The sequence below is a fragment of the Apus apus genome, chromosome 22 (genome assembly GCF_020740795.1).
Source record: "Apus apus isolate bApuApu2 chromosome 22, bApuApu2.pri.cur, whole genome shotgun sequence".
In the NCBI taxonomy this organism is placed as follows: Eukaryota; Metazoa; Chordata; class Aves; order Apodiformes; family Apodidae; genus Apus; species Apus apus.
This window is the reverse complement of record NC_067303.1, coordinates 1,839,328-1,864,321: the sequence shown is the minus strand read 5'-3', so window position 1 is coordinate 1,864,321 and position 24,994 is coordinate 1,839,328. Positions and strand designations below refer to the sequence as shown.

Genomic DNA, 24,994 nt, shown 5'->3' with positions numbered 1-24,994 from the left:
TGCAACACAACTTCTCTTTGCATTTTACAAGCATGAAATAAAACTGACAAATAGACCCCATCTCATGTTTAAGTCGAAACAAAATTCACAATACTAAAACAGCCTCTGTAATTAGCTACACTTATGAGTCAATTAAAATTGAGTTTGCACAGCTGACAGCAGCTGCAGGTGGTCAGAAACACACTCCAAGGAGCTGCTGACTGCAGAGCCAGTTACCATCAGAGAGCTTCTCCAAGGATGTTCTTTGCAGGTTAGCAGGGACGGAGCCAGAGGAGAGTAAGCAACACTCCCTGCCCATTTGCTCTAAAACCAAATTATCAGTTATTCCATCACATAATGATTACTTCTATATCTCATCCTCTAACCAAAGTTCTTCATTTTAAAAGCCTAACACACAAGAGAAACATGCATGAGGAGTGCCAAAATCGGGAGAGAAGTTCTCCATTTAAGGACTGATTAGAGAAATACACCACCCAATTTTTATTTTTAATTTTTTTTTTCCTGGAAAAAAAGGCATTAGAAGGCTTGAGACTTCCAATTGCTTTATTGCCACAAAAGATGAAAAGAACCCTCCTGGAAAATAATTTGGTTCATTAACATTCAGTCTTCTAACTTAACCAAGAAAAAAAACAAACAAATCTCAATCATTGAAAAAACAGGAGAAAAAAAGCTCAAGTTCAGTACAGTCTCTATTCCCATGGAAGCTCTGAAAGAGCAATGCTGCCATGCATCCTGCAGACACGCAGCTTTGAGTCTCTTCCTTCTTCCAAGGCCTGTGAGGACCATCGACAGATCAGCAGTACCCCAGGCAGGCTGGGGCACAGCCAGCAAAAAGCACCTCACACATACCAACCATTCATTTCACTGGCAGGACTACAAAGCTCAGCAAGCTCAGTCAGGTTGTTAGCTCTGATCTCCAGACCTCTGCAAGACCCTTTCTGAGGATCTGCAGTGTGCAGCTGAGAGGCAGGATGTCTCCTCCATGTCAAATGTCTCCTACAGTGACATCAACCCTTACGCTGTCTCTGTAGGACGAATAGTTGTGCAGGACAGAACACCAGGGCATAATTTTTTTCATTCCAACTTAACAACTCAACAAACTCCCATAAAGTTCTTCAACGCAGCTGTGGGCCAGGACGGGGAACACAGCAGCACAACACCAAGAGGTCCACAAGATCAAACTGCCACGTTAAAGCCCCATCTCAGACCAGGCGCATTTGGCAGGCAGCCACCAGCACAAGGACAGCATCAGAGCAGCACTTCCACCTGCAAAGCTGCTCCTGCTCACACAAGGGCCTTGCCCTTTCCTTCCAGAACCACCTCAGCTGGGAGCCAGCCTGAACCTCCCAACCTCGGACAAGCCCATCCACACAGGCCCCATCCTGGCACCCCAGCGGTGCCTTTCCCGCACACCAAGCCCACCCAGACCACCGTCTTTCCCTGCCGGAGCGGACACAGGCCCCCAGGAACCGCCCTCAGGGAAGGGTCGCGCACCACATCCCACCCCCCCCGCCCACCCGGCCCCCTCAGGCCGGACTGCAGCCTCCTCACCCTCTCCCCTCTTATATACCCTCTGCGCCCCCGCCGCCACCACGAACAGCCAATCCGGGGCGGGGGCGCGACGCCCCCTCCCCTAACTAGACCAATGGGAGGCAGGGGCGCGAGGCACGCGGCCAATCAGGAGGCGCAGGTTCCCCCCCCCCCGGGGCCGTGTCCCTCCGCCGCTCCCCGGGGGGGGGGGGGGCCGCCCGCGCGCTCCCGCCGCGGGGCCGCGCCCGGCGCCATCAGCCCCGTCCGGGCGCCCGACGGTCAGTCCGCCCCGACCACTGCGGGCCCGGAGGGGGGTGGGGAGCGGGGAGAGGAGCGGGGGGGCGGCCCGCCAGCCCGGGGCGGGGGGGGCTGCTCTAACCACTGGGCGAGGAGAACGAGCGGCCCGGAGTCACGGGGGGTGGGGGGGGCTGAGGTGTCCGTGGCTCTGGAGGGGGGGGGGGGGAGAAGGACAAGATGGCTCCGGCACCCCCCCCCCCCCCGCCACAGTGAGGTGCCGGGGTCCGGGCTGTACCATCCAGGAAGGGGGAGCAGCAGGGGTGGGGGCAGCCCCTTCTGCCTCAGCCCGGGGCGGGGAGGGGATCCCGGGTGGGGCGGGGAGGGGGGGGGAGCGGAATGTACCTCTCCCGTGGGAGGGGGGGGGGGGTGGGAAGGGGAATGACTGCGCCCTGCTCCCCCCCCCCCCCCCCCCCCCATTCGCGGAAACCAACGGTTCGTCCCGTTCCCCAGCGCTACGAAAGCCGCCAGCTCCGGGCGCCATCTTGGGTGCGACTAAAAACAACAAGTCGGAAACCCCCGGCGGGTCCCCGCGGCGCCCCCCGGGCGGGCTGCCCTCCCGGACCGGCCCATCGCGTTACCTGAGGGGGTGCGGTGCGGCTGCCGGGTCCCGGCCGCCCCCTCCAGCCCCGCCGCGGCCCCCGACCCCCCACCTGTCCTCACCTCACAATGGTAGCTGCAGAGCGGGCGGGGGGGCGGCCGCCCGGGCCTCATTACCATAATCTGCCTGGCAACAGGCCGCGGCGCCCAGCGCTGATTGGCTGGAGCGTCTCCGCCCTGCGAAGATGGGGGATGAAAAAAAATCCACAAGGAAAGGCTGGGAAGCGGCCGGGTCAGGGGGCCGGGAGGGAAGGGGGGGGGACCCCGATCCTACGGGGAGGGGAGGAGGGGGGACCCCAGCCTGGGCTTTTGCTCCCCCCTTTCGGATGCCCGCGACCAATCGGAGCGCCGCTCTCATCCCATCTCCTCTCCGCCGGGAGTCTTGCGGCCAATCGGAGCGCGCCTCTTATCTGGGCGCTCCGCCCCCTGCTGGGGGAGGAGATGGGGACGCGAGCAGCGCCCCCTGCCGGGAGGGCGGGGCGGGCAGGGATGCCCGGGGGGGCAGCCGGGAACCCCCCTGGTCCAGGCAGGGCAGGGCCGGACCCATCTCCCATCCCTGAGATCCCTCATGTGCTCCCAGCTGCAGCACCCCACGGCTCCCTTTGCCCCCTCTGCCAGACCCGTGGGTTAGAACTTCCCGAAATTCCATCAGAAATCGCAACCTGTCAGGTTTCCCTGGAATTTTGCTTATAAATTAAAAGCTGAAGCAAGTGCTGTTGGTATCTTTTGAGGGTCAGGCTATGAGGAAATGCCCCCAAAAGGGCTCCTTCTGCTTCAAGGGACCCAGACCACTGCTGGCATTCCTCTTTATTTTTATTTTTGTGGTGTATGTGTTTCAGTCCTAAATGTCAGCTCAGAGAAGGATAATAATTACTATTGTTCAGAAATTTAACTAATTGGTCATCCCAGTGGGGTTATTGCTGTACTGTTGTGGTTGTTCTTCTTAAAGAGGTGTTTGTACTATGATGGTGTGGAAAAATCCTGATTTTCTTATTCTTCATGTGCCATTACACTCAGAAAGCTGTTTGATCTAGTAGGTCAGAAGATCTTCCATAAATCAGCCAATGTCTCTTTTAGTACCTTTTAACTTTATTCCAAATGGCTTCACGTGTGCAGGGACATAACAACACTGCCACTGGAGCACAGGTGGCTGCAGATCCTGCCATGGGCCATTAATGGAACCAAACCCTGTAATGCAAGAAGGGCAAATGTGGGTTAATGATGAATCACTGCTTTTACAAGAACAGCTTCTGCTCATCCTCTGCCCTGGGAGAAGAGAGAGAGGGTCAGATCTTGGGGCAACTAAGCTTACTTCTCCACTAGGTCTGTCCTTTAGAAGCCTGACCTCATCTTTTAAATGCAGAGCATTTTGAAATCATCACCTGTTGTACTGACCCAGCCCTTCCCTGAACAACCAAGATTAAAAAAAGTGAGAAGTAAATTTTCTAACTTGTGCTCTGGAGCTTCACCTTAAAATGTTGGCTCAGAAGGATTTTAAAACTGAAGTGAGCAGGATTAGTTACCAATAACAAGTTTGGTTTTCTTTCCCCCTCACTAATTTTTTACTCCTCTGGGTAGTTCTCTTAATTTGAATTATGAGAGTTACAGAGTCAATTTCTACCTCAAGCCTATAAAACTAGTTTCAGTGCCATTATACCACACTGATACATTGAGATAATACATAAGACCAAATAGAACCATGCTATTTCCCATGAGTTAAAAAAAAAAAAAGTGTCCAGTGTTATTTTTATTTGGGATTTCCAAGAGTCTCCCCAGCCTTTAGAAGATTCAATGACTCAAATACAAACCCAGTATTATCCTGTTTTCATACAAACGTGTAGTTCTACAACTGGGCAGAAGACCTCAGGGCTGTCCTTTCCCAGCACATGGTTATTTTTTTCTCCTTCTTAACTTGGAAGGATGGACGTGGTGCAGGGGCACCATGGATGCCCCAAGCTGCCAGATGCAAACACACATGCTGGGCTGATTCATCCTCTGCAGTATCTGGAATCTGATCTCATGCCTATTGTATTTTCCACGTTTCATGTGTTGTTTCTGATGCTCCAGCACAGGCTTTGTTTTTTTTGCATCAGCCTCATGCTGTCAGAGAGAGAAGCCTTCACATAGTTATTTCTCATTTCATGGTTCAAATAAGCTATCATTTCCCCATTTACCTGTAGCCTGCAGCACTGCTGTAACCCTTTAAGTCCTCCTTTCCCCCCTCATCTCCTGGGTCATCAGATCTGTAGCTCTCTCTCTGCATTCTCTCACTCAGACCCTGCTGCTTCAGCACAGCTGCACATGTTCCATCTTGCCCATTTTCTCTCTTCCCTGTGGCCACAGCAAGGCTCCCTTTCCCAGCCAGCAGCACCACCTTCCACATGGACATGTGTGCACTGACATCCTCCCAGCAAGGCCCATTTTCTTCCTCATTTCAGGCTCCAGCTGGAGAAGCACACTGCAGCCTCACTCCATGGCACTGACTGGCCAGTATCTTTGACCTGACTCTCATCTGAAGGTCTTCATCCCTTCATCTAGCAAAGCCACTGTCACAAGTGTTTTCCTTAAGAACAAATCTGGACCACAATCCTCTAAAGCTGCTCACCAATCTTGTGTCTTCCAGACCTCCTAGGAAGTTTTTCCTTCCATAGCCCTGGTTTTGTTGCAGTTATTAATTTTCTTGTCTTCATGACACTAACCCATTTTCATAGGTTTGGGTTGGAAGGGACCTTAAAGATCATCTAGTTCCAACTCCTCTGCATGGGCACCTCACACTGAAGCATGCAGATTAAAACATGACAAAGAAAAATACTCAAGTGCTGTAAACTCATTTCAGTTATAGGAGCAGACAGTGGTGACCTGTTGACCTCCCAGACTTCATCTGTGCATGACAAGTAGGTACTTGAGCCTCGATTTCCAAATTAAACTGTCCACAAAATTAGGCTGCACATTGTGGTACCCACCTGACTCCCCTGTGCAAGTCAGCAGCTGGCTGTGATTTAAAACCCCAATCTAGAAGATGGAAAAACTGGAGCTCTCTCCATGTTTCTGTTAGAACCTGCTAAATTATAATGCAGCTGAAATGTAATTACTTCACATCCTGCACAGAGAATATAAACCGTGGTGAAAGTAGCAAGATGAGTTTACTGGTTTAGAGCAAGCCAGAATAAATGTAATGAAGATGGCCTCATGTAGAACACAGAAATACAAAGTTATCATAGTTTGGTTCTCAGGGTCATTAAAAGTTAAACAAAAAGCTTAACTTTTTAAAACAAGCTTAATTCCCTTATACTGAAAGGAAAGGCTTGACTAAGAAGTTGGGATTACTGTGTTTTAACAGCATCTACCCAATCATCTAAAAAAGGCAAAAGTGATTTTATTTTAAAAGTTATATTAAAGATACACCATTAGAGAAAGCATTTAATCACATATAGTCACTATTTGCTGCCCTCTTGTCTCTTCTCTGAACTGTTCCCACCCAAATGGCAATTAGTCACCAATTTATAATAAATGCAGGCAACAGGCACAGTGATAAATGAGAAAACAATTCACATGTCAATGTTGTGTGTCCCAGCACTCCCTCCAGTCTTTTTTTTGGTGAAAGGTCCATCAAGTCTTGAGGAAAAAGCAGCTTCTCAGTTCACTGTGAAAAGCTCCTGAGAGAAGTCATGGTCCCATGGATGGGACAAGTGAGTTGTGGCTGCAAAAACACCTGCAGGGAAGATACTTTCCCACTCACTCCAATATCTCTCCAACTCCATTAGGACCATCTTCATTATGGCTGTTGTCTCTGATAGTGTCTTGAGATCTTTGGGTTCAGGGAAAGAGGAATCAAGAAGAGAGTTGAGAGTTTCACAAGTTCTGAGATAAACTGTCTGCAGGCTTTTCTAGAGAGAGAAGAATCTTCCATTCTTCCTGTGCACAGGGCTGGGGAGCCCTGGCCTTGGGCAGAGCAGCTGGGGGGACACCAGGAAATGCCCCAGCTCAGGGGTATGACAAGTGAAGGAACAGCCTTGGAATTATTGGAGCATTTCCCAGAAATCCACACTGGACAGATGCAGTTCCACTTCAAATCCAGGTCATAGAATCATAGAATGCCAGGTTGGAAGGGACCTCAAGGATCATCCAGTCCAACCTTCCTAGGTACTACTATAGTTTAGATGAGGTGGTCAAAGACTTCATCTGGGACTCCTGTTTATTTACTACATGCATTTCTTCTCTGGGAAAGACATTCAACCATGGTCAGCCTTACAGTTCTTAACCAGGAGCACCCAACCTCCTTGGCTGATTTTTCACTCCAGTTCAGGTGTCACCTCCCTCCAGTTCTAGGCATAGAGAAGCATTGTCATTAGTAGGAAATAATTTGTGCCTCAGCAGCAAAGTAAACACAGAGGCTGTTGGGGTTTCCTCTCCATTGAGCAGGCTGGAATGACTCTGAAAACATAATACTTTTTGATATTGGAGTTTGCTAGAAAGGTTGCATAAAGGTTGAATAATCTCTCTTAAAATTAATCTTGTATCTAGGCGGTATAATGAAGTCTTTAAATGAATAATCATAAAGATTTACAGGATGTTTAAGTTTGAGAAATTTTCCCTGTCTTTAGCTCTGAGAAAGGACTTAATACACATCCTTCTGAGAGTTGTTTTCAAGACAGTGATAATGAGATGGTAGAGTCAGTCTTGCCCAGCCTCTGTGAGAAAGAAGGGATCTTCAGAGACACTCCTCCTGCTTCTGGACACATTTTAGATAAGGGAGAGAAACAAAATGGAAAAAAATTCAATGATAAGTTATGCTAGACATTAAACAGCAGCCACAGTTGTCTAAAAATCTATTTTATGCTCTGATTTAATATATGCCAAACATATACTCTGTTTATCCAGGTTTTTTATAGAGCAGTAATTAAATCCACTAGTGGGGAGAACTCAGATGTTATTTTTCAATATGTATAAAGATACTTATCTGTCAGATGGTTAGCTTTCCTATTTCATTAGAACTCAGAAATTTAAAACATGTTACCTTCTCATGGCTGTAGGAGCTGCCAGAGGGTTTCCAAGCTACCAAGTCTTCTCCATTCCAGTATATAACACAAGGTTATAGGTTTTCTGTCAGGAAAAACTGAAACTTTTGTTCTTGCAGCCTTGAACAAGACACTAAAAATGAGAACAAGGGTTTTTTCCAAGGCCCCTTTCCACTTGTTTGTTCTCATGCCAGCATTTTTATGTAGTTTAAATAGAGAACTTTTTTCTTTCCCCAGTGTTTCCTGATGTATTTATAGACAGCAGTCAGAGCTGGGGTTTGTGTTGTTAGACTAAACAAGCCACATTTCTGCTGTCTCCTCTTGTCTCAAGTGCTCCTCGTTCTCCTGCCTTACTAGCCCTTTTGCTGGAGTGGGCTGCAGGGCTTTTAAAAACTTTCCTCTTACCTGATACATTTTCTAAAGCAGCTTTAGAAACCTTTGTTAATTTCTAAGGGGGGGCAAAAAGCATTCCCTCTAAGGTATCTCCAGTTGTACAATGTGTCTAGTTCTTCCCCAAAAGCCTGGGTGTCTGAGCCTATAGAAGCACTCACCAGCTACACTTCCATTCTTCAGTACCTGAAGAAGCCAAGCAAAATTTATTTGGAGATTGTAATCAGGGTAAGTTGAAAAAAACCCACCAGATTATTAGAGACATGCAAAAGAACAAAGCAAGCCTGATATCCAAGGAAGAATTAAATCCTGAGTCATGGCAGAACCTCAAGAAGACAAAATCCAATAATGACTTACCAAGTCTATAGGAAGGAGACAGACTCAGGATGAGTTGGGGACAGAAGCTGGTGCTCCAGAACTACACACAGCAGCTCCAAAGCTCTACCCCAGTGCTCCTGGAGGATCACAAACTGGGCTCCTGGGGCTGGTCCTAAATAGAGCTCCTGGGCCCCTGGGTGGAGGCCCCAGGTGAAGCTGTTCAGGGGGATTTATAAGCAGCCCCAGGGGCTTGGTGGTGTTACCTGGTGCTGTCTGGGAGCTGTAGGTAGAGCTGAGTGCCTGTTGTACCTCTGGTTTTGGGCAAAGTGGGGTTGCTTTTTAACTTCTCTTCTAGAGGCTGTTTTAAATGTAATGTTTGTACTGCTGTCCTATTTATTAAAACTTTATAAATCAGGTTCCACAAAGAACATTACCATTTTAAATAAGGCTGTATGTTTTTACTCTCTTTTTCCTGAGTTTCAAATCTTTACTTACCATATCCTCTAATTTTTCTTGGTTGAATTTTCTATCACAGCAATGCTCAAAAGAAAAAATGCTGCTGGAATTTGCTGGTGGGGTTCTGAGATGTTGTGGCCAAGTATAAGAAAAAAGAACATCTACAGTGTTGGTGGGTACCTGACCCTGCAGCAAGAGTAGACACCTGCAGCAGCCTGGGGCTGTGTTGGTTTAGATGTCATTTTTGGATTGCATTCAGAATATTTTTGCAGAGGAGCTCTCAGCAGCTCCATGTGTCCTTCAAGAGGCTGCTTGTCTCAGTGGAAGCAAAATGTTTACTTTAGTGATTGATTAGCTTAAAGAAGGGGATGTTTAGAAACTAAACTGAGTTTGAAAGGTAATTACATTCCACCCTTGCTCCAGACAGATACCTGAGCACCTTTGAAAACAAGTGTCTTGAGAGAGCAGGAGGCATCAGATGGAGCAAACGTGCAGCAAGTGCCAGGGTTTGTCAGGGAGTTCAAGGCTGCCTTATCTCTGAGGCTGACAAGAGGAAAAGGGTGTCATCTGAGACAGCCATGAAGATTGAAACTGCAGCCTCTGCCCTGGTGCAGATGGCTACAAATGAAACACTCCTGCTGCCAGACAGGCAGGAAAAACATGAAAATTTGCTGCTCAGAGGGAAAGAGCAGAGCAGGGAATTCTGGCAGACTGTGCCTTCAGACAAATGGTACTGGAGGAGGGATGCAGATACTGAAGGCTACAAAGAAATAACGTGTCAGGCTGCTTCCCTGAGATCTTGCAGCGAACATGACCCCGTTCTTCTGGGCTGGTCTTATTTTATGTTCCCTTTTTTCTTGCTGGAAATGATCCTCATTGTCAAACCTCATGTGATGTTACTCAGGTGCTCTCAAATGTTCTGTATTCCAGGTGTGTCCAGACACCTGGCCAGCCTGACCTGAACCTGAGGCTTTTTATTCAAAGCAGTGGATTTTCACAGGAAAATGAGGGTGTTCTTTCAAACACAGTTATGGTAGTACTTAGCATTTCTCTGTTATTACAGAATTGTTCAACTGTTGCTTTGTACTCCTGTAACCCCAGCCTGCACACAGTGGAAAAATTCAGGTTTTTCTGCTCTGAGCATGAGGCTGCAGTTCCCAGTAAAATATTTGCTGCAGTTCCTGCTGAGAGTGCTTGTGTGTCCTGTGTCATGTGAGGTTTGTTCTGCCTTAAATTTGCAGGGGCTCTTCTGGATATTTGTTCCAAGAGTTTTGCTGTCAGAATCCAAGGGATATTTTCCAGTGCCCTAAAATCCATTGGCCTGGGAAGACTGTCTTTAAAGCTTGTGAGCCACAGTGGGAGCTCAGGTGGAAACTGGGCTCTAAGATTTATCAAAGGATCCCAGAATTTGATCCCCAATTTAAAAAATCCTCTGAAAATTGCTGCTTAGTAAATTTGCCTGAATAACAGATGATCACAACAATGGCAAGAGTATTTCTTAAAGCAAATTTGAAGTCATTTTGATACAGAGATGCCAGATGCAGGCCCATCCATTTTCTCCATTGATGTGTTTTTGTGCCATCAGGATAAGATTGTCTTGAAAGTTATTTTAGTTGCTGAGGTGTTTAGGAAGGCAAAGGACAGGAATGCACCTAAGATGCCTAGGTCGTTTTATGCTTGTCAAATTAGTTTAAGGCTGAATTCATCTCCCTGGTGAGTTCTGTTCTATCCAGAATACCTTGAAAGCCACTTCACATCCTTGTGGTCCTCTCAAATGCAAAAGGTTGTAATGAAATGTTCTGTGTTCATCTTTGTAACCAATTCCAGAGCCTGGCTCAGCCCTCTCCTTATCAGTTCCTTTCAGAGCTTCTCTGAAACCTGCTGGTGATATTTGGGGTTTTTTTTTCCCCTTCCCATTTGGCCCTTAACTCACTGGATTTTGGCCCATTCATGTTCTCTTAGTGGTTACAGAAACTGTGAACAAAGTATTTTACAGAATGCCATTTAATTTAATGTAGAGCAACTGCAAGACAGCAAAACCACTTTCAAGCTGTTATTAAGCCTAAAAGACAATTCAGTGTTTCTGCAGCACCTGCTGGGGGTTTATCTCCTTTCCATAGACTTTCACCAGGTTGTCTTTAACAGCTGACATGCTGGTTGATAACAAATACCAAATAAAACTGGATGAAGAGCCCTCTACTGTACAGAAGGCAGGCTTCTTTCACCATGAAACACTCAACAGTGAATCACACAATTGTTGAAAAGCTCTTGGCAAATGTTTGAGTCAAAGGCAGGAAAAAAAAAGACTTAAGGTTTGGGGTATTTTTCCTTCCTTTAAAGAAATGTTTTCACAACCTTTAAGGAAGAGGACAACTAAGATAGCCATAAACTCACTCAGTTCTTATTTTTCACTGCTGTACTTCTTGGGTGTTGTGTTTTGTTGGTTTGTTGTTGGGTTGTTTTTTTTTTTTTTGGGGGGGGGGGGGAATTATTCCCTGCCCTGTGCCAGATGCTGTTTTCATTCACAATGAAGTCATAGTCCTTTGAGAGTGATATCACAGTATTAGACCACGGCCCTTATTGTGGCTTCTCAAATTTAACATACTGAAATACATTCTTTGTTGGTTGTTCGGGGACTTTTAGATCTAGGGTTTGATTGAAGTCAGTCTAACAAAAAAAAAAAAAGAGAGGACAGAACCCAGCAAACATCCACAGTGTGGAGTTTGCAGAAAAACATGGAAATAAAAGAAGGGCGAAGAAGGAAAGGTTGAATATTTGATATCTTCTTGTATAGGCAGAGGGTGAACTGGAACTGAGCCCTGTGTAATTGGTTGTTTCTCAGGTTCTGAGGTGGGGATTTAACTGCTAAGGGATCTGCCTGTGTCTGTGCTGGGCTGCTGCAGCAGCAGGTAGCAAAGCAAGTGCTGAAGCAAGTGTATCCACATAGAATTAATGTCTAGTTCTTCAGGTAGTCACAGGGTTAGGCCTTTCTCAACTGAGGCTGGAAACTTTGCCGTTGCCTTTCAGACCTCTGGGTTTCATGTCACGATGACACAGTTGCATCCTTTGCTGGTAGAAGGTTTATTAAAACTGATGTGTGTGTTTCTGCCAGTGTCCATGAACTGAGAAATGAATTCTTTTGAAGGATTATGTGAAGGTAGGTTCTCCAGAAGAAAGAACAAACACAAGGAATCCAGTTGCTCGTACAAGGAGTGGAGTTCTAAGTGTGGGTTAGAGCACTTCACATCCCCCAGGTCCATGTGAGGTTGCAGGAGAGTGTCTGTGTGTGCACATTTTTATGTATGTTTAAAAATAAATTGATTTCAGGACCTAATTATATATGCTTATTCCCTCTTCACCCCCAAAGTAAACTGGTAATTATGCAGAAGGAAGTAAGATGAAAGATATTCCTTTTGAAATTGGACAGAAGAGAGGGAGATATCTGACAGAATATTGATATCTTTAAGTGTGATGATGTATGGGGATTTAAAAAATAAAAAGCGTGGTCAGATTTTGCTTTTGTAGTCCACTGAGACTGCAGCAGGCAATATATTGAGGATAAACTTAGGGAAACTAGGAGAATGCAGAGAAATGAAGATGTCTGGCTGCCCAGAAAATCTGTATTCGTGTGGTGAATGTTTCATTCCTCCTACTGCAATGCTTTCTGAAGTATATTTCTGTATCATCATTTCCCATCTTAAATTCAGCTCTTAAATCCCAAAAGGGAATTAACTACCAGCCATTTGCATTTTAAAGGGAAATCTCAAACCTCAATAGAGTGCTCCACTTAAGGCTCCTTTCATAGTACTTAGCCAATGAGCTGCGTCTTGGTAGAGACCTTAGGGAGTCAACCACATGACTGAGACAAGGCAGGAGAACCTGGACTTGGGAGAAGCCTTGGAATTTGCTTCATGAAATGCAGAATGTGCGTTTTATGCAGAATATGTGCAGCTCTCCAGCAAAACAACTTTGTTGTGGAGGGGGTGAAAAAAAGGACCTTTAACCTTTGGCAGACCTGGATGGCAAGAGCACAGGCAGCTCTTTTGCTGTGTGTGAGGGGAAAATGATGGGGGGGGGAAAGTTGTAAAAATAAAAGGCAACTCTTGATAGAATCCCAGACTGATTTGGGTTGGAAGGGACCTTAAAGATTATCTAGATCCAACCCCCCTGCATGGGCAGGGACACCTCCCACCAGCCCAGGCTGCTCCAAGCCCCATCCAACCTGCCCTTCAACACTGCCAGGGATGGGGCAGCCACAGCTTCCCTGGGCAACCTGGCCCAGGCTCTCGCCACCCTCACACTCCAGAATTCCCTCCTCATGTCTCACCTCAATCTCCCTCTTCCAGTTTTCATCCATTCCCCCTTGTCCTCTCCCTCCCTGCCCTTGTCCCAAGCCCCTCCCCAGCTTTCCTGGAGCCCCTTCAGGCACTGGAAGGTGCTCTAAGGTCTCCCTGGAGCCTTCTCTTCTCCAGGCTGAACATCCCAACTCTCCCAGCCTGTCTCCAGAGCAGAGCTGCTCCAGCCACAGGGAAGACAATTGGAAAGTTACAGGAGAAGTGATACAGGTTTTGTTAAAACAGATCTTTCAGAGGCTGACTAATCTCCTGAGGGTGTGATTCAGGAGAGGAATGGGGGGGGCTGTTCTTCTCCTTGGGCCATGGGTTGGAAGTTGTAGGCAGTCCCCTCCTTCCCTTGGAGACACTGGGATTCATCTTCTATTCAGATGTCCCAGTTCCTCTCAGCTGTGTCTTGCTGACTGCCTTTATTTGACTGAAACGGGCTTCAAACATGTATTTATTTCTTTCTTTCACCAAGAGAGCCGAGATGCTGACTTCTTGCTGCCTTAGGAGCTTGATGGCTGCACAAGTGCTGCTGTTTCTCCTTTTCATCTGCTTCTCCAAAGAGCTGTATGTTTGAAAGGTTATTAAAAAAGCCAGTGAAGAATGTGAATCCACTCTCTTCAATGAGTTTAAAAATAGTACTAGGGAGCATTGTCTGTATTCGGGGCATTTAAAGAAAAAAAGGTGGTAGGGTGAGGTCTGCAAGTATGAATTCCTGTGCCTAGGAATTCAAAAATTCCATGGATTTCCCCCAAACTGTGGTGTAGACAAGACCCTTCTGCTCCTGGCGTGGTGGTGGTGGCAGAGCTGCAGGTCCCTGGTGCACAAGTCCCCTCTGTCCAGGGTGTGCATTCCAGGAAACGAAAAGAAATAATCCTGTGTTGACATAAGAAGAGCGAGTGGGTGCTTGGGAGCTGCGAGGTTTCTCAGGAGGATTGTAACAGGAAATGGACCTTAATGCTTGTTTAAACAGTGATGCAAACTGCACTCATCGGTGCTGGTGTCAGAGTGAGTAAGGAGAGGGCTTTGGTGGGGTTAGTTTGCATGTAAGGGAGCCAGAAGATGAAGCATTTACAAGTGCACAGCTGATGGAAAGCACCAGTTCCCAGGAATAAAGCAGTTCCTTGTGTCAGACTTGATGTCTCCCAGGCATTTTAAAATTCCTGCCTCTTCCTGGGTCATGAGTTACTGTGCACACACCCTTTTGCTGCAGAGAGTGACTGCACAGGCAGGGGGACAAGAGGTGAGCTCCTGTGGCACCAAGAGCCTGTTAGCACAGGTTGCTCCCCTGACAGACACTGAATCAGCCCTGATGCAGGAGGGAGAGGTGGCTGGTTTGTTGCTGAATTGCATTTATCTTCAAAGCTGCTCCAGGTGACTCTCTGGTTATTCAGCAGGACAAGTTCTGAGGTTTTTATATTTGCTGTTGTTCATTCCTGTACCATTTGTTAAGTTGATTTGGCTTTTAACCCACCAATGAATACTGAATGAAGAATTCAATCATGAATCTGATCTCTTTTCCTTGCCAGTAATACAAGCCATTTTTATTTTAAATTTCAGGTTTCTTTTACAGTACAGGGCAAAAATAAATGATGGGGGGAAAGAAGTTAAATTTGTTCCTCTCAAGCAACCCTCCTGCATCAATGCTTAATCCTTCCTCTGTGTGTGATATCATTAATCATTCTACTGTAATATTTGACACTTGCATTTGTAGGACAAATTCAGATCTAATATAAAAGCTCCAATAATACTGACTTATGTGGAACTGCAGCTAATTATAACATATTTGAATTTTCCTCTTGCATGAAAGACCTCTATAAAATGAACAACCTTTCACACTGCTGAAATGAGGCTGTCTGAGGGAGACTGGCAAGGAGACAAGGGGAGAGGGAAGAAACATTGTCCAAGGACAGGAGAAATCTCAGCCAACATCTGAGGAAAATCTGCTCAGTTGTTGGTGGATTCTTTTTAGTTGTCTTTTTTTCTCTCTAAGGTCTCATATGTCTTCTCTACCACAAACTGCACTGCTCATCTTGTTGAAGCCCCATGTGACTGATCCTGCCATCTTCAGAGCTGAAATGACCTTCTGCCTTCACAGGTGGCCTAGAAGGGATCCAGAGGACAAGATGCCTTCAGCACATTGATGGAAGATGTTACCATGCAAAGGGTGAGAATGTACTAAATATTTTCTGCAATTCATAGAATCACAGACTGGTTTGGGTTGGAAGGGACCTTAAAGATCATCCAGATCCAACCCCCTGCATGGGCAGGGACACCTCCCACCAGCCCAGGCTGCTCCAAGCCCCATCCAACCTGCCCTTCAACACCTCCAGGGAGGTCCTATCACTGCCCTCTCTGGTGAGAATTCCCTCCCCAGCTTTCGTGGAGCCCCTTCAGGCACTGGAAGGTGCTCTAAGGTCTCCCTGGAGCCTTCTCTTCTCCAGGCTGAACACCCCAACTCTCCCAGCCTGTCTCCAGAGCAGAGCTGCTCCAGCCCTTGGATCATCTCTGTGGCCCTTGAATTCCTCCTTCCCCTCAGTGCCTTGGTTATACCTTTTATTTCCAGACCTCTACACCCCTTGCCTTTTTAGTTCCATTTGTCAGGTTAAATGTTTGAAAAAGCATCAGGCATTTTTCAACCCAAAGCCCTGGATCCCTCTGGAGAGAAAAATGAGCAGCACAAATACCCAGTCTGTGTATCCTGAACGCTGATTGTAGCTAAAAAGGGTGGTTAAGCTCTCTTCAGTTTTTTCATTTGGGATCCTAAATCTGAGTGTGGGCTCATTAATCTACTGAATTATATATTAGAGGCAATTTCCTTGCCTGGATAGTGAATCCTGCAGACTTGCAAGTCTATTCCAAAAGGATTGCTTTTGTCTTTCAGACACTGCTTTTTTTCCTTCTCTTCAGAAGAAATTGCTCAGTTAAATTCACTGTTAAAACTGGTTTTGCCCTCTCTCTAGAAAATGAGATCACAGAATGAGCACGTTTTGGGGATGCTGAGATCCATATGCAGAGTATTGCAAGAGCAGTGACTTCATTTAGCAGCCATTGATGTCTTTTTCATTGCCCCCTTTTCTGTGCTGAGGTGCTTCAGGAAAGACAGGTGCCAAGCTGCAAGACTTCCCCACAGGAATTTTGCAGCCAAATCTAGGTGTCCAATTCCAGAGCAGGATGGCAACTTTCTGATGCTGTTCATGGCTCTTGGAGAAGTATTATTTTCCAAAGGCTCTTACACAGCTGGATGTTGGATCAAGTTTTAGTTGGCTAATAAGTTTTGCATTGCTTTGTGCCACTCAGATAGGGGTCCTGTCCTAAGGGCACTGTGGCATGTGATGAGTTGCCACAGTTATTGTGGCTCATTCATGCAAGTTGGGTGGTTTATTTTTTCTAGAAGAACTGTTGAGTATTTCTTACTTCTGAGTTGTGCCTGAATAAGTAGTTCTCTTTACTCAGCCACACCAAATGCTGTCTTCATTTTCCCAAATTCAGTTTGCATTCCATCTCCCAAACCAAAGCTGACTCAGCTCTCCCTCTGCAACCTCCAGCTTGCATGGAGCTGTCATCTAGAGCCAGTACAAATGACAGGATCTGCCATTTAAATCTTCCATCAAGTTTTTTAATTAAAAGACCTGCATAACATTACCATTTACAGGCTAGATCGATTTTAAGCTTTAATTTGTGGAGACTGAGAATATCCAAAGGCTTTCTGACTTCTGTGAAGTCATTGTCCAGGTACTGGCAGGGTCTCAGCACACCAGTTGGCTAAAGTTGCTGCTCCCAGTGACTTTAATGGTACCAAACACATTCCCTGCTGACTTCTGTTAGCCCTTTTTACCAACAGTTTAATATTGCCCTTTCAGGGAGCATTTTTGCAATCACAAATACTCTCTCTGTGTTTACACAGTTGTGGTCTTGCAAGTGATAATGGGCAGAGATGTTCTCAACATGCAGCAGCAGCTGAAGGTGAGGGTGGGATTCTCAGAGCTTGGTTAGCACAGATCTGCTGGGAGAAGGGCACTGAAAGCCATGGAACCAAGCAGGTAATATGGGATTCTTGGGAGGAAAAAGGGGAGGTTCTCCTCCCCCTCTACTCGGCCCTGGTGGGACCTCACTTGGAGTGTTGTGTCCAGTTCTGGGCTCCCCAGTTCCAGAGGGACAGGGATCTGCTGGGGAGAGTCCAATGGAGGCTGTGAGGATGATGGAGGGACTGGAACATCTGTCATATGAGGAAAGGTTGAAAAACCTGGGGCTGTTCAGTCTGGAGAGGAGAAGACTGAGGGGGGATCTAATGAATATCTATAAATACATGAGGGCATCAAGAAGGCAGGGACAAGCTCTTGTCACTTGTGCCCTGGGACAGGACGAGGGGCAATGGATTCAAACTGGAGCCCAGGAAGTTCCACCTCAACACGAGGAAGAACTTCTTTCCTGTGAGGGTGACAGAGCCCTGGGACAGGCTGCCCAGAGAGGCTGTGGAGTCTCCTCTGGAGACTTTCCAGACCTGTCTGGGTGCCTTTCTGAGTGACCTGCCCTAGATTTGTTCCTGCTCTGGCAGGGATCATGGACTCAATGATCTTTGGAGTTACCTTCCAACCCCAATATTCTGTGATCCTGTGAAATGATCTGCCACCCACCTAACAGGGTTAACAATGAGAAAGGTGTTCCAGGAAATGCTCCATGGAATGCTGCAGCCTTGAAGCAGTGATACTGTTGTCACAGGCAACAGGTACCCCCCAGTTATCCATCTGGAATAGACAGAAATAGTGAATTCACCAAGACTATTCAAGTGTCACCAGACCTGCAGCAGTGTAACCTGCCCTTCCATCTTGACTCCTGCTCATCTGAACACACAGCCACCTCCACAGCCTTTCCCTGCTGGAATTGTTTCTTTCCAACTCCCAGAATCACATCTGCATTTTGCTGGAGACTCTCAGCCTCCCTGCCACAAGAATCCAGTTGCATTCAGAGCTTTTGATGAGTCCCAAGAAAAGAACAAGATCTGATGGCTTAGATTTTTCTGGGGACGTTTGGCTGATGTCTGTATGAAAGAGAATCTGTTAATTGTTCAGATTTTCATTTGTTGCTTGAATTTTTAGGTGGTGAACTGAGCACTGATGGTCTGGCTTTTCAAAAGGAAAAGCAGCCCTGTGGCAGGACTTTCACCCTGGTGTGTCTGCAGTGCTGGGAGGAGGCTGAGAATGCAGCTGAGGCTGTACCTTGTGCTTATCTGAGAGACTTCCCCAAAGGTCACCAGATAGAAATTGTTTGTCAGAAAAAACAGGTTAACAGTGTTGTAATCAAGGGTGTGTGAGTAAATATACTCCAAAGTGAATCACAGAATCCCAGACTGGTTTGGGTTGGAAGGGACCTCAAAGATCATCCAGTTCCAACCCCCTGCATGGGCAGGGACACCTCCCAGCAGCCCAGGCTGCTCCAAGCCCCATCCAACCTGCCCTTCAACACTGCCAGGGATGGGGCAGCCACAGCTTCCCTGGGCAGCCTGGGCCAGGGTCTCACCACCCTCACAGGGAAGAATTTCTTCCTCATGTCCCACCTCAATCTCCCTCTTCCAGTTTTCATCCATCCCCCTTGTCCCATCCCTCCCTGCCCTTGTCCCAAGCCCCTCCCCAGCTTTCCTGGAGCCCCTTCAGGCACTGGAAGGTGCTCTAAGGTCTCCCTGGAGCCTTCTCTTCTCCAGGCTGAACACCCCAACTCTCCCAGCCTGCCTCCAGAGCAGAGCTGCTCCAGCCCTTGGATCATCTTGTGGCCTCCTCTGGCCTCTCTCCAGGAGCTCCATGTACTCCTTGTGTTGGGGGCTCCAGAACTGGACACAGTGCTCCAGGTGGGGTCTCCCAAGACCTAATGTGCAGTCAATTACTTCACTTTTTACTGTGCCCTAAAAATGATGTCTTCACACACCCCACATTAACAAGCCCTGGGTTTTTTTTTTGGCTTTGCTTTGCAGCTTTTTCCTCACAGAGGGGTTGTGGACATGAAGACTCACCAAGCACCACGTTCATATTCAGAGTGTATTAATTTATGTAGCACTTTAAATGCTGTGTAAGTTCAAACTCAAATGAAAGCCACTATCAAAAGATTTATAAAGAGCTTGTACATTATGACCTGGGGAGAAAGAAAAATAGCTCATCCTTTAAGAAAATGGAAAACCTTAACTCAGAATGTCCTGTTATTTACTCCTGTATTCATATTGCACAATAAAATACTTCAATTAAAGTGTATCCATTTTCAAAAAGTACTTGTTCACTCCATTTTTTTTGCAGCTGAATTTGGCCAAGTTGAAAAGAAAATCATGTATGCCAGAGGAGTGCAGTAAAAGAGATTTAAGGCTTTTCAAATACTATAAAAAAGAGACTATAATAAGTGACCAGCCAGTTGTTTTAATTAAAATTGGGCTGCTTATTGATCTATTGTACAGATTTACCCCCATCTGCAACATTTCAGTGATGCTCCCTTCAGCCAGTTCAGAAAATAGTGCTTGCAAGAGACACTAAAGAATATGGAGGCTGAGAATGGAAATGTTTTCTGACTCTGCAACATTTTGTACACAAGAAATTCCCCCCCCCCCCCCCGTGTTCAGCACCTGATGTATTTTCATACAAAAATGGAAGTGAATATATAGAACCTAGAGGATTCTATTTTTCTGACATAATCCTGGTGGGTTCACTGGTTGCTGTTGCTTAATGAGAGCCCAGATGCCTAAAATCTTAACTAATATCAGATTTTTTTTAAGAGTTTAACGTCTGAAAATGTTCTTGCCACTGAAACCAGCAGGTGCTTTAGTGGTTACATCTCCAGGCCGGGCGTTTGTCACCCCTGAGCTGATCAAGTCCCTTCTCACTGTGGAAGCCAAATAAAACACTAAAAAGGGACGAATAAATGTTTACCCCTGGGACGTGTCAGCTCTCCTTGTTCCCAAAGGGCTGGGGGGGGGGGGGGGGGTTGTTTGTTTGGTTTTTGATCATCAAAGCAGCGGAATTAAAACAGCATCAATGCAAATTGGCTGCGACGGGTTTTAGAGGCAGGAAGGTGGCCTGGAATAGAGGCAGGACGTGGTGCGGGGGGGGCAGGGCTCGTTCCAGCCCCGGCTGGAGGGGACCAGGGGTCGGGGGGATCCGGGCGCGTTCCCCAAGGTGGACGGAGCCCCCGGCCGGGCGGGCAGCGCCCCTGCCCTGCTGCTGAGGGTCCTGCCCGGGCCGCGGCTGCTCCGGGCGCTGCTCCGGCCGCCGATGGTCGCGATTCGTTCCCTTTTCTGTGATAAAAACAAACCAGAAAACCCACAACTTTTGTTGCTGTTGTTGTTGTTTTTTTTAAGTGCAGCAGCGCCGGGGCTCCCACCCGGCTGGCAGCACCACAGCCCGAGGAGTTGAAGACCCCGGGAGGTGCGTGCGTGTGGAGATGGGTTTTATTTTTAGAGCGGGAAACGCGTTTTTAGCCGGGGAAGCGGCCCCGGGGAACCCTCCCCACGGCTGCGGCGAAGCAACGAGGCTGCAGCGGTTGGAGCCCGGGCTGGGAGCCGCCCGGGGGAGGCAGCTCGGGGCGGGCGGCTCCGCGCAGGGGATGCGGAACGAGCAGGGGCTGCAGAACCCGCCGGGGCCGCTCCCGCCGCTCCCGCCGCCATTTCCCCCCCGGCCCGGCCGCCCGCTCGGAGCTCCTCCCACTGGGCGGGGCCTGGCGCCCAGCTCAGCCTCCTATTGGCTGGCAGCGCTTAAGGGGGCGTGGCTCCCTCTCCCAGACGTCCTTCCTCACGCGGGGGCGGGAGCGGTTTTCCCTAGCGGCGCGGCGATTGGCTGTGGGGCGGGGGGGTGGGCGTGACGTCACCCGCGTTCCTGGCCGCGATAGGTCGGAGCGGCATGGGGGGGCGTGGCCTGGCGCCGCGGCTCCCGCGGGGGGCGGCGGGGCCGCAGTCAGCGCTTGGGCGGCGGCGGGGCAGGATGGCGGCCGCGCTGGGCTCCGCGCTGCGCTTCCCCGTCCTGCGCTTCCCCGTCCTGCTCCTCCTGGCGCTCGCCGGCCCCGCCGCCACTCTCGCCGGCTACATTGAGGTGTGTTGGGGGCTGGGGGGGGCGGGCGGGGCTGCGGCCGTTGGGGGCTCCTTCTCCCCAGGCGGCGGGCGCGGCCGCCCCGGGGGGTTGGGGGGAGCCGGGCATTGTGTGCTGGAGGGAAGCGGCTCCGAGGTGCGGCTTCCCCGCTCCTTCGCCGTTGTGTGTTATCCCCCCCCCCGCGCGGGGGAAGGCGAGCGGCTGTGTCGGGCCGGGCTGGGCCGGGCTGGGCCGGGCTGGGCCGGGCTGCGGGGGCCGGAGGGGCCCTGTGCTCTCCCCTCCTTGCCGGGTGAACGCGGCTCTTGGGTTGAGCAGCCGCGTTTGGCTGCGGGGTGTTTGATGGAGGGGCTCGGCGGTTTTCTTGAGGTGTGACCTCCGCCTTCCTGGCACCAGCCGGGAGCTTCAGGTTGGCCTGGAAGCTTTAGGAGAGTGTTCGAGGGCAGTTTCGTGGGGAACAGCCTGGGCTGAACGAATCCGTTTGGTTGCTGATCCCCAGTAGATCTTGGGGTTTGAGCTGTTAAACACCTTGTCTTTCAGAGGGGAGCTCCAACGAGGTGTCAGGGGTGTGAATTTAATACAGAAATGGCTTAGATGCCGCATTTCATATATATAGTTATATACATATACATGTCTACACATATGTGCATGTATGAGAATATATACTACAGCCATATCTCCATATATCAGAATATATATTACATTCATATCGCCATATGTCAGAATATATATTACATCCATATCTCCATATATCAGGGTAATTGGAGGGAGGTAATTCTAACTACCCCCAAAATTAAAAACTTTATGTAATCTAGTTGTCTGGATGGGTAGGAAAAAAAAATTGTCGATTAAAAAACTTCACACTCTAACCTACTTACTAGATGAAAGAGTGAGGTGCACGCTCAGCTTCAGACATGGCACATAAATAGAGCTTAATAATCTGCTCCCGAGCGTTGTTTAGAAATGCAGGACTGCTCCATCTGCCTTGTGTAGGTCCTGGGTGATTTAGGGCTGGATGCAGAACAGGCTTGTGGCTGCCTGCAGATGGCTGGGTTTGGCAGTTTGCAGGGAAATGTGACGAGCCTGGTCAAGCAGAACATCCACTGGGGTGCGATGCGAAAACCTGAAGCCCCAAGCCTGCTGGAATTGCTGCCTGGCAGGGAGCGTGGCTCTGCCCTCGGTGTCACACGGGATCAGCCTGCTGAATGACTCTTCCTCCCCAGCTGCTGTTGAGGAATGATCCTTCACCCGCTTTGCGCCAGCCCTCCCGCTGCCTTTCTAGAAATCGGGGGGATGTGGCGATGAATTGTCTTGGGGAAAACTTGCCTGGAGGTGATGTTGCAGGAGAGGGGACTTCAGGCTCTGCACGGCTGCTCTGAGGGTCTCGGGGGTGCCGAGATCAGGTTACTTGGCATGGTCTGGGTGGCAGGGATCAGTGCTGGGTGGCAGGGATCAGTGCTGGGTTAAATCCGAGCTCTGGCACCTGTTTGGAAACTCCTCTGTCTGTAGGTCACTTCCTCTGGCATATCCGAGACCCATTCCCAGGCTGAGCACATCCTGCTGCTTAGGGACGTGTGCTGCAACATGCCAAGTTGGAAAAACGAATCGAGCTGTAATTTTATTCCGAAGCCTGAGCAGTCCTTGTGGTGAAGCAGATCGCAGGATTTGCCGCTCACAGGGTTGGCAGAGAGGAGGGAGCACCCCAGCAGGGGCTGGCAGCTCCGGGGAACGGGGGTGTTGACCTCTTTGAACCAGATTAAAATGAAACCTTTCCTTCCTGGCTCTTTTTTGCTCCGAGGGTGGAGCTGGGGTTGGTTGTCCAGGCTGTGGGTTGGCTCCTGACCAGCAGCAGGTCTGGTCCTTCCCACCGGGAAGGGCTTGGAGGTGGGGTGATGCTGGTGCACCAGCCTGTCCTCCTGCCTCCTCGGTCTGCTCAGCCAGTCCTGCATCCTCTGAAGACACCACAGCCACCTTCATCTGCTGGCACCAAATAGCAGCTGTGGCATTTTTAAATTTTTAATTCTTTTTTTTGCTGCATCCTCTCCCATTGTCTTGGCTGGGGAGGCGGGGGAAGAGGCTGCAGCTCCCCAGTCTTTTTTTTTTTGCTGCCACATCTTCTCAAGATCAGTATTTTGATGCAGATCTGAGGAGGTGAAATGGTTACTGCTCTTGGGTTTTGTGCAGGGATCGTTTCTGGGTGCTGTCGGGTAATGTGATGAAAAATATGCAAGAGATTGATTTTGGTTTTTTCATTAATCAAGATGAGGTTGGAAAATGTACTGGAGTTAAGGAGAATGCCTGGCAAGGTCTGCAATTATTAGTTTAGTTGGATTGGCACGGTCCCATTAGGTGGATTTTCTTTCTCTTGATTATCTTAGCTACCAGTCCCTGTCCCTAGAACACCAGATAATCCTCTTACCGGCTACAATTTGTTTTTCTTTCTTTCCTGCACAGAGGAAGGGGAGTGGCAGGTTTCCTTTTTAAATTATTGGTATGTGAACCTTTGAATAGGGTGTTCCCAAGAGCTTTTCTTCAGTGACAATCAGTCCCCCTCTCAGATCCTGGGTGCTGATGGCAGATAACCTTCCACAGTCTCTTTTCCAAGTGAATTTGAATAGAAGAGCTTAAAGAAATCATTGATACTCAGCAGTTAATGGTTTCTTGTCCTGGGCTTGTGTCTGAATCCAGTGACTACTGTGTTTTGCTGGTGAAGTCCTGCAGAACTTCAGGACACTGATGCCAACTGGAAAAAAGGAAATAAATCGATTCTAATTTCATTTCTATTCCAATGATAAACTACTTCTGCTGTGCCCTCAAGGCCTTTAAGGATTCAAAGTTTCTTTTTTGTCACTTGAACTTTTTGTATAATCAAATCTGAGGCAATGCAGACTCGATATTGCCTTTTTTTAAATTGTGTTTGGTTTTAGTGGTCTTTTCCAAACTGATCTCCAATGCTTACATCTGTTACCTGTCTGCTTCGAATTACCAGGATTTGGGGTGAGAAAAAACCCAAAACAAGTGTGTTTGACAGCAGAATTGTGTGTTTCAGGTTGTTTTTGTATCGTATGCTTAAATTCTCGCTGACAAAATACCAGTCTTGTGCCATTTCTGCAGACCTTGGGGACTTCTAATTGCCTGCTGCATTGAACAAAGAACTCCACCTAGGGGAAATTTCCACTCCCGTGTTCAAGTCCTCAACAGAAAAAGCTCAGTAAAATTCCAGCCTTGAGCTTGTGGCCTGTAGTTTGCTTTCAGTTCCGACAACTTCCAGCAAGCATTAGGAAATGTACTGTCATGTGAAAGTGATTACATGCAGTGGCTCTTCTGAGCCTTAGAGAGAGCTTCTCTGAAGCAGAGGAGTGTAAGGAAATTAAGCAAATCAGATGGACATCTGATATTGCAGAGTTTCTGCTGTGTTGTAGGATGCCACATGAAGGAAAGCTCTGCTCTTTGGAGGAGGCCTTCAGCTCTCCTTGTTTCTCATGGTGAAATATTTGTGGTCTCCCCTAAGAAGTTATTTAGGCGTAAATATCTCCACCAGGGGTTAAATGGTTTTTTGTTAATGTGATTGTTGCATCACCTGAGAGTTATTCATACCCTGTTCCGTGGGTGGCTTTGGCTGGATGTGAGCTCCAGTGGTACATACTGCTCCTCCTTCAGCACTTAGTGTGAGGAAGGATTGGTGCCTCATCAGTCTTCTGTATTGCAGTTGGCTTTGCTCTAGATGTTGCTTGTAAAAATTCCATCTGTGCTTTTTACCTCTGTCTCCTCTCTTTTGGAGGTGTATGGACTCAACCTTGTAAACCTGAGGTATTTTGACTGCAGCATTTCCTTCTATAATTGTACTTAACCTCATTCTTCAGTTGAAATAAGAGAAATACACTGTCCCCAGCTGTCTTTCCTGTTAGAATAGCAAAGGCTTTACCTCAGTTTCCACATTTTGGCTCTTCATACTCTTCTCATTAACTACTTGGGTTTTCTAAATGGACAT

At 48.0% G+C, this 24,994-nt stretch overlaps 2 protein-coding genes and 1 long non-coding RNA gene across 10 annotated transcripts in view; 2 read left to right on the top strand and 1 right to left on the bottom strand.

Moving 5' to 3' along the window:
- Window positions 1–2,646, bottom strand: part of PRDM10 (PR/SET domain 10) — a 43,564-nt gene extending 40,918 nt beyond the window's left edge. For 3 of the 4 annotated variants that reach the window (XM_051638476.1, XM_051638481.1, XM_051638479.1), the window contains exon 1: window positions 2,488–2,646. The gene's annotated coding sequence lies outside the window, so the exon portion shown is untranslated. Of the gene's footprint in view, window positions 1–2,405; window positions 2,459–2,487 lie in introns of those variants that run through there. The other variant, XM_051638477.1, reaches the window with a different exon arrangement.
- On the top strand, window positions 1,684–19,188 carry LOC127393429 (uncharacterized). The gene is made up of 3 exons (XR_007891457.1): window positions 1,684–1,808; window positions 14,940–15,113; window positions 18,046–19,188. It is a non-coding gene; the product is annotated as an uncharacterized LOC127393429 (long non-coding RNA).
- Window positions 19,189–20,890: 1,702 nt separating this feature from the next.
- APLP2 (amyloid beta precursor like protein 2) overlaps window positions 20,891–24,994 on the top strand; it is a 48,043-nt gene continuing 43,939 nt past the window's right edge. For all 5 annotated transcript variants that reach the window (XM_051638486.1, XM_051638485.1, XM_051638484.1 and 2 more), the window contains exon 1: window positions 20,891–21,009. In XM_051638486.1, the coding sequence (XP_051494446.1) occupies window positions 20,902–21,009 (108 nt within the window). In that variant the 5' untranslated portion in view covers window positions 20,891–20,901. The remainder of the gene's footprint in view (window positions 21,010–24,994) is intronic.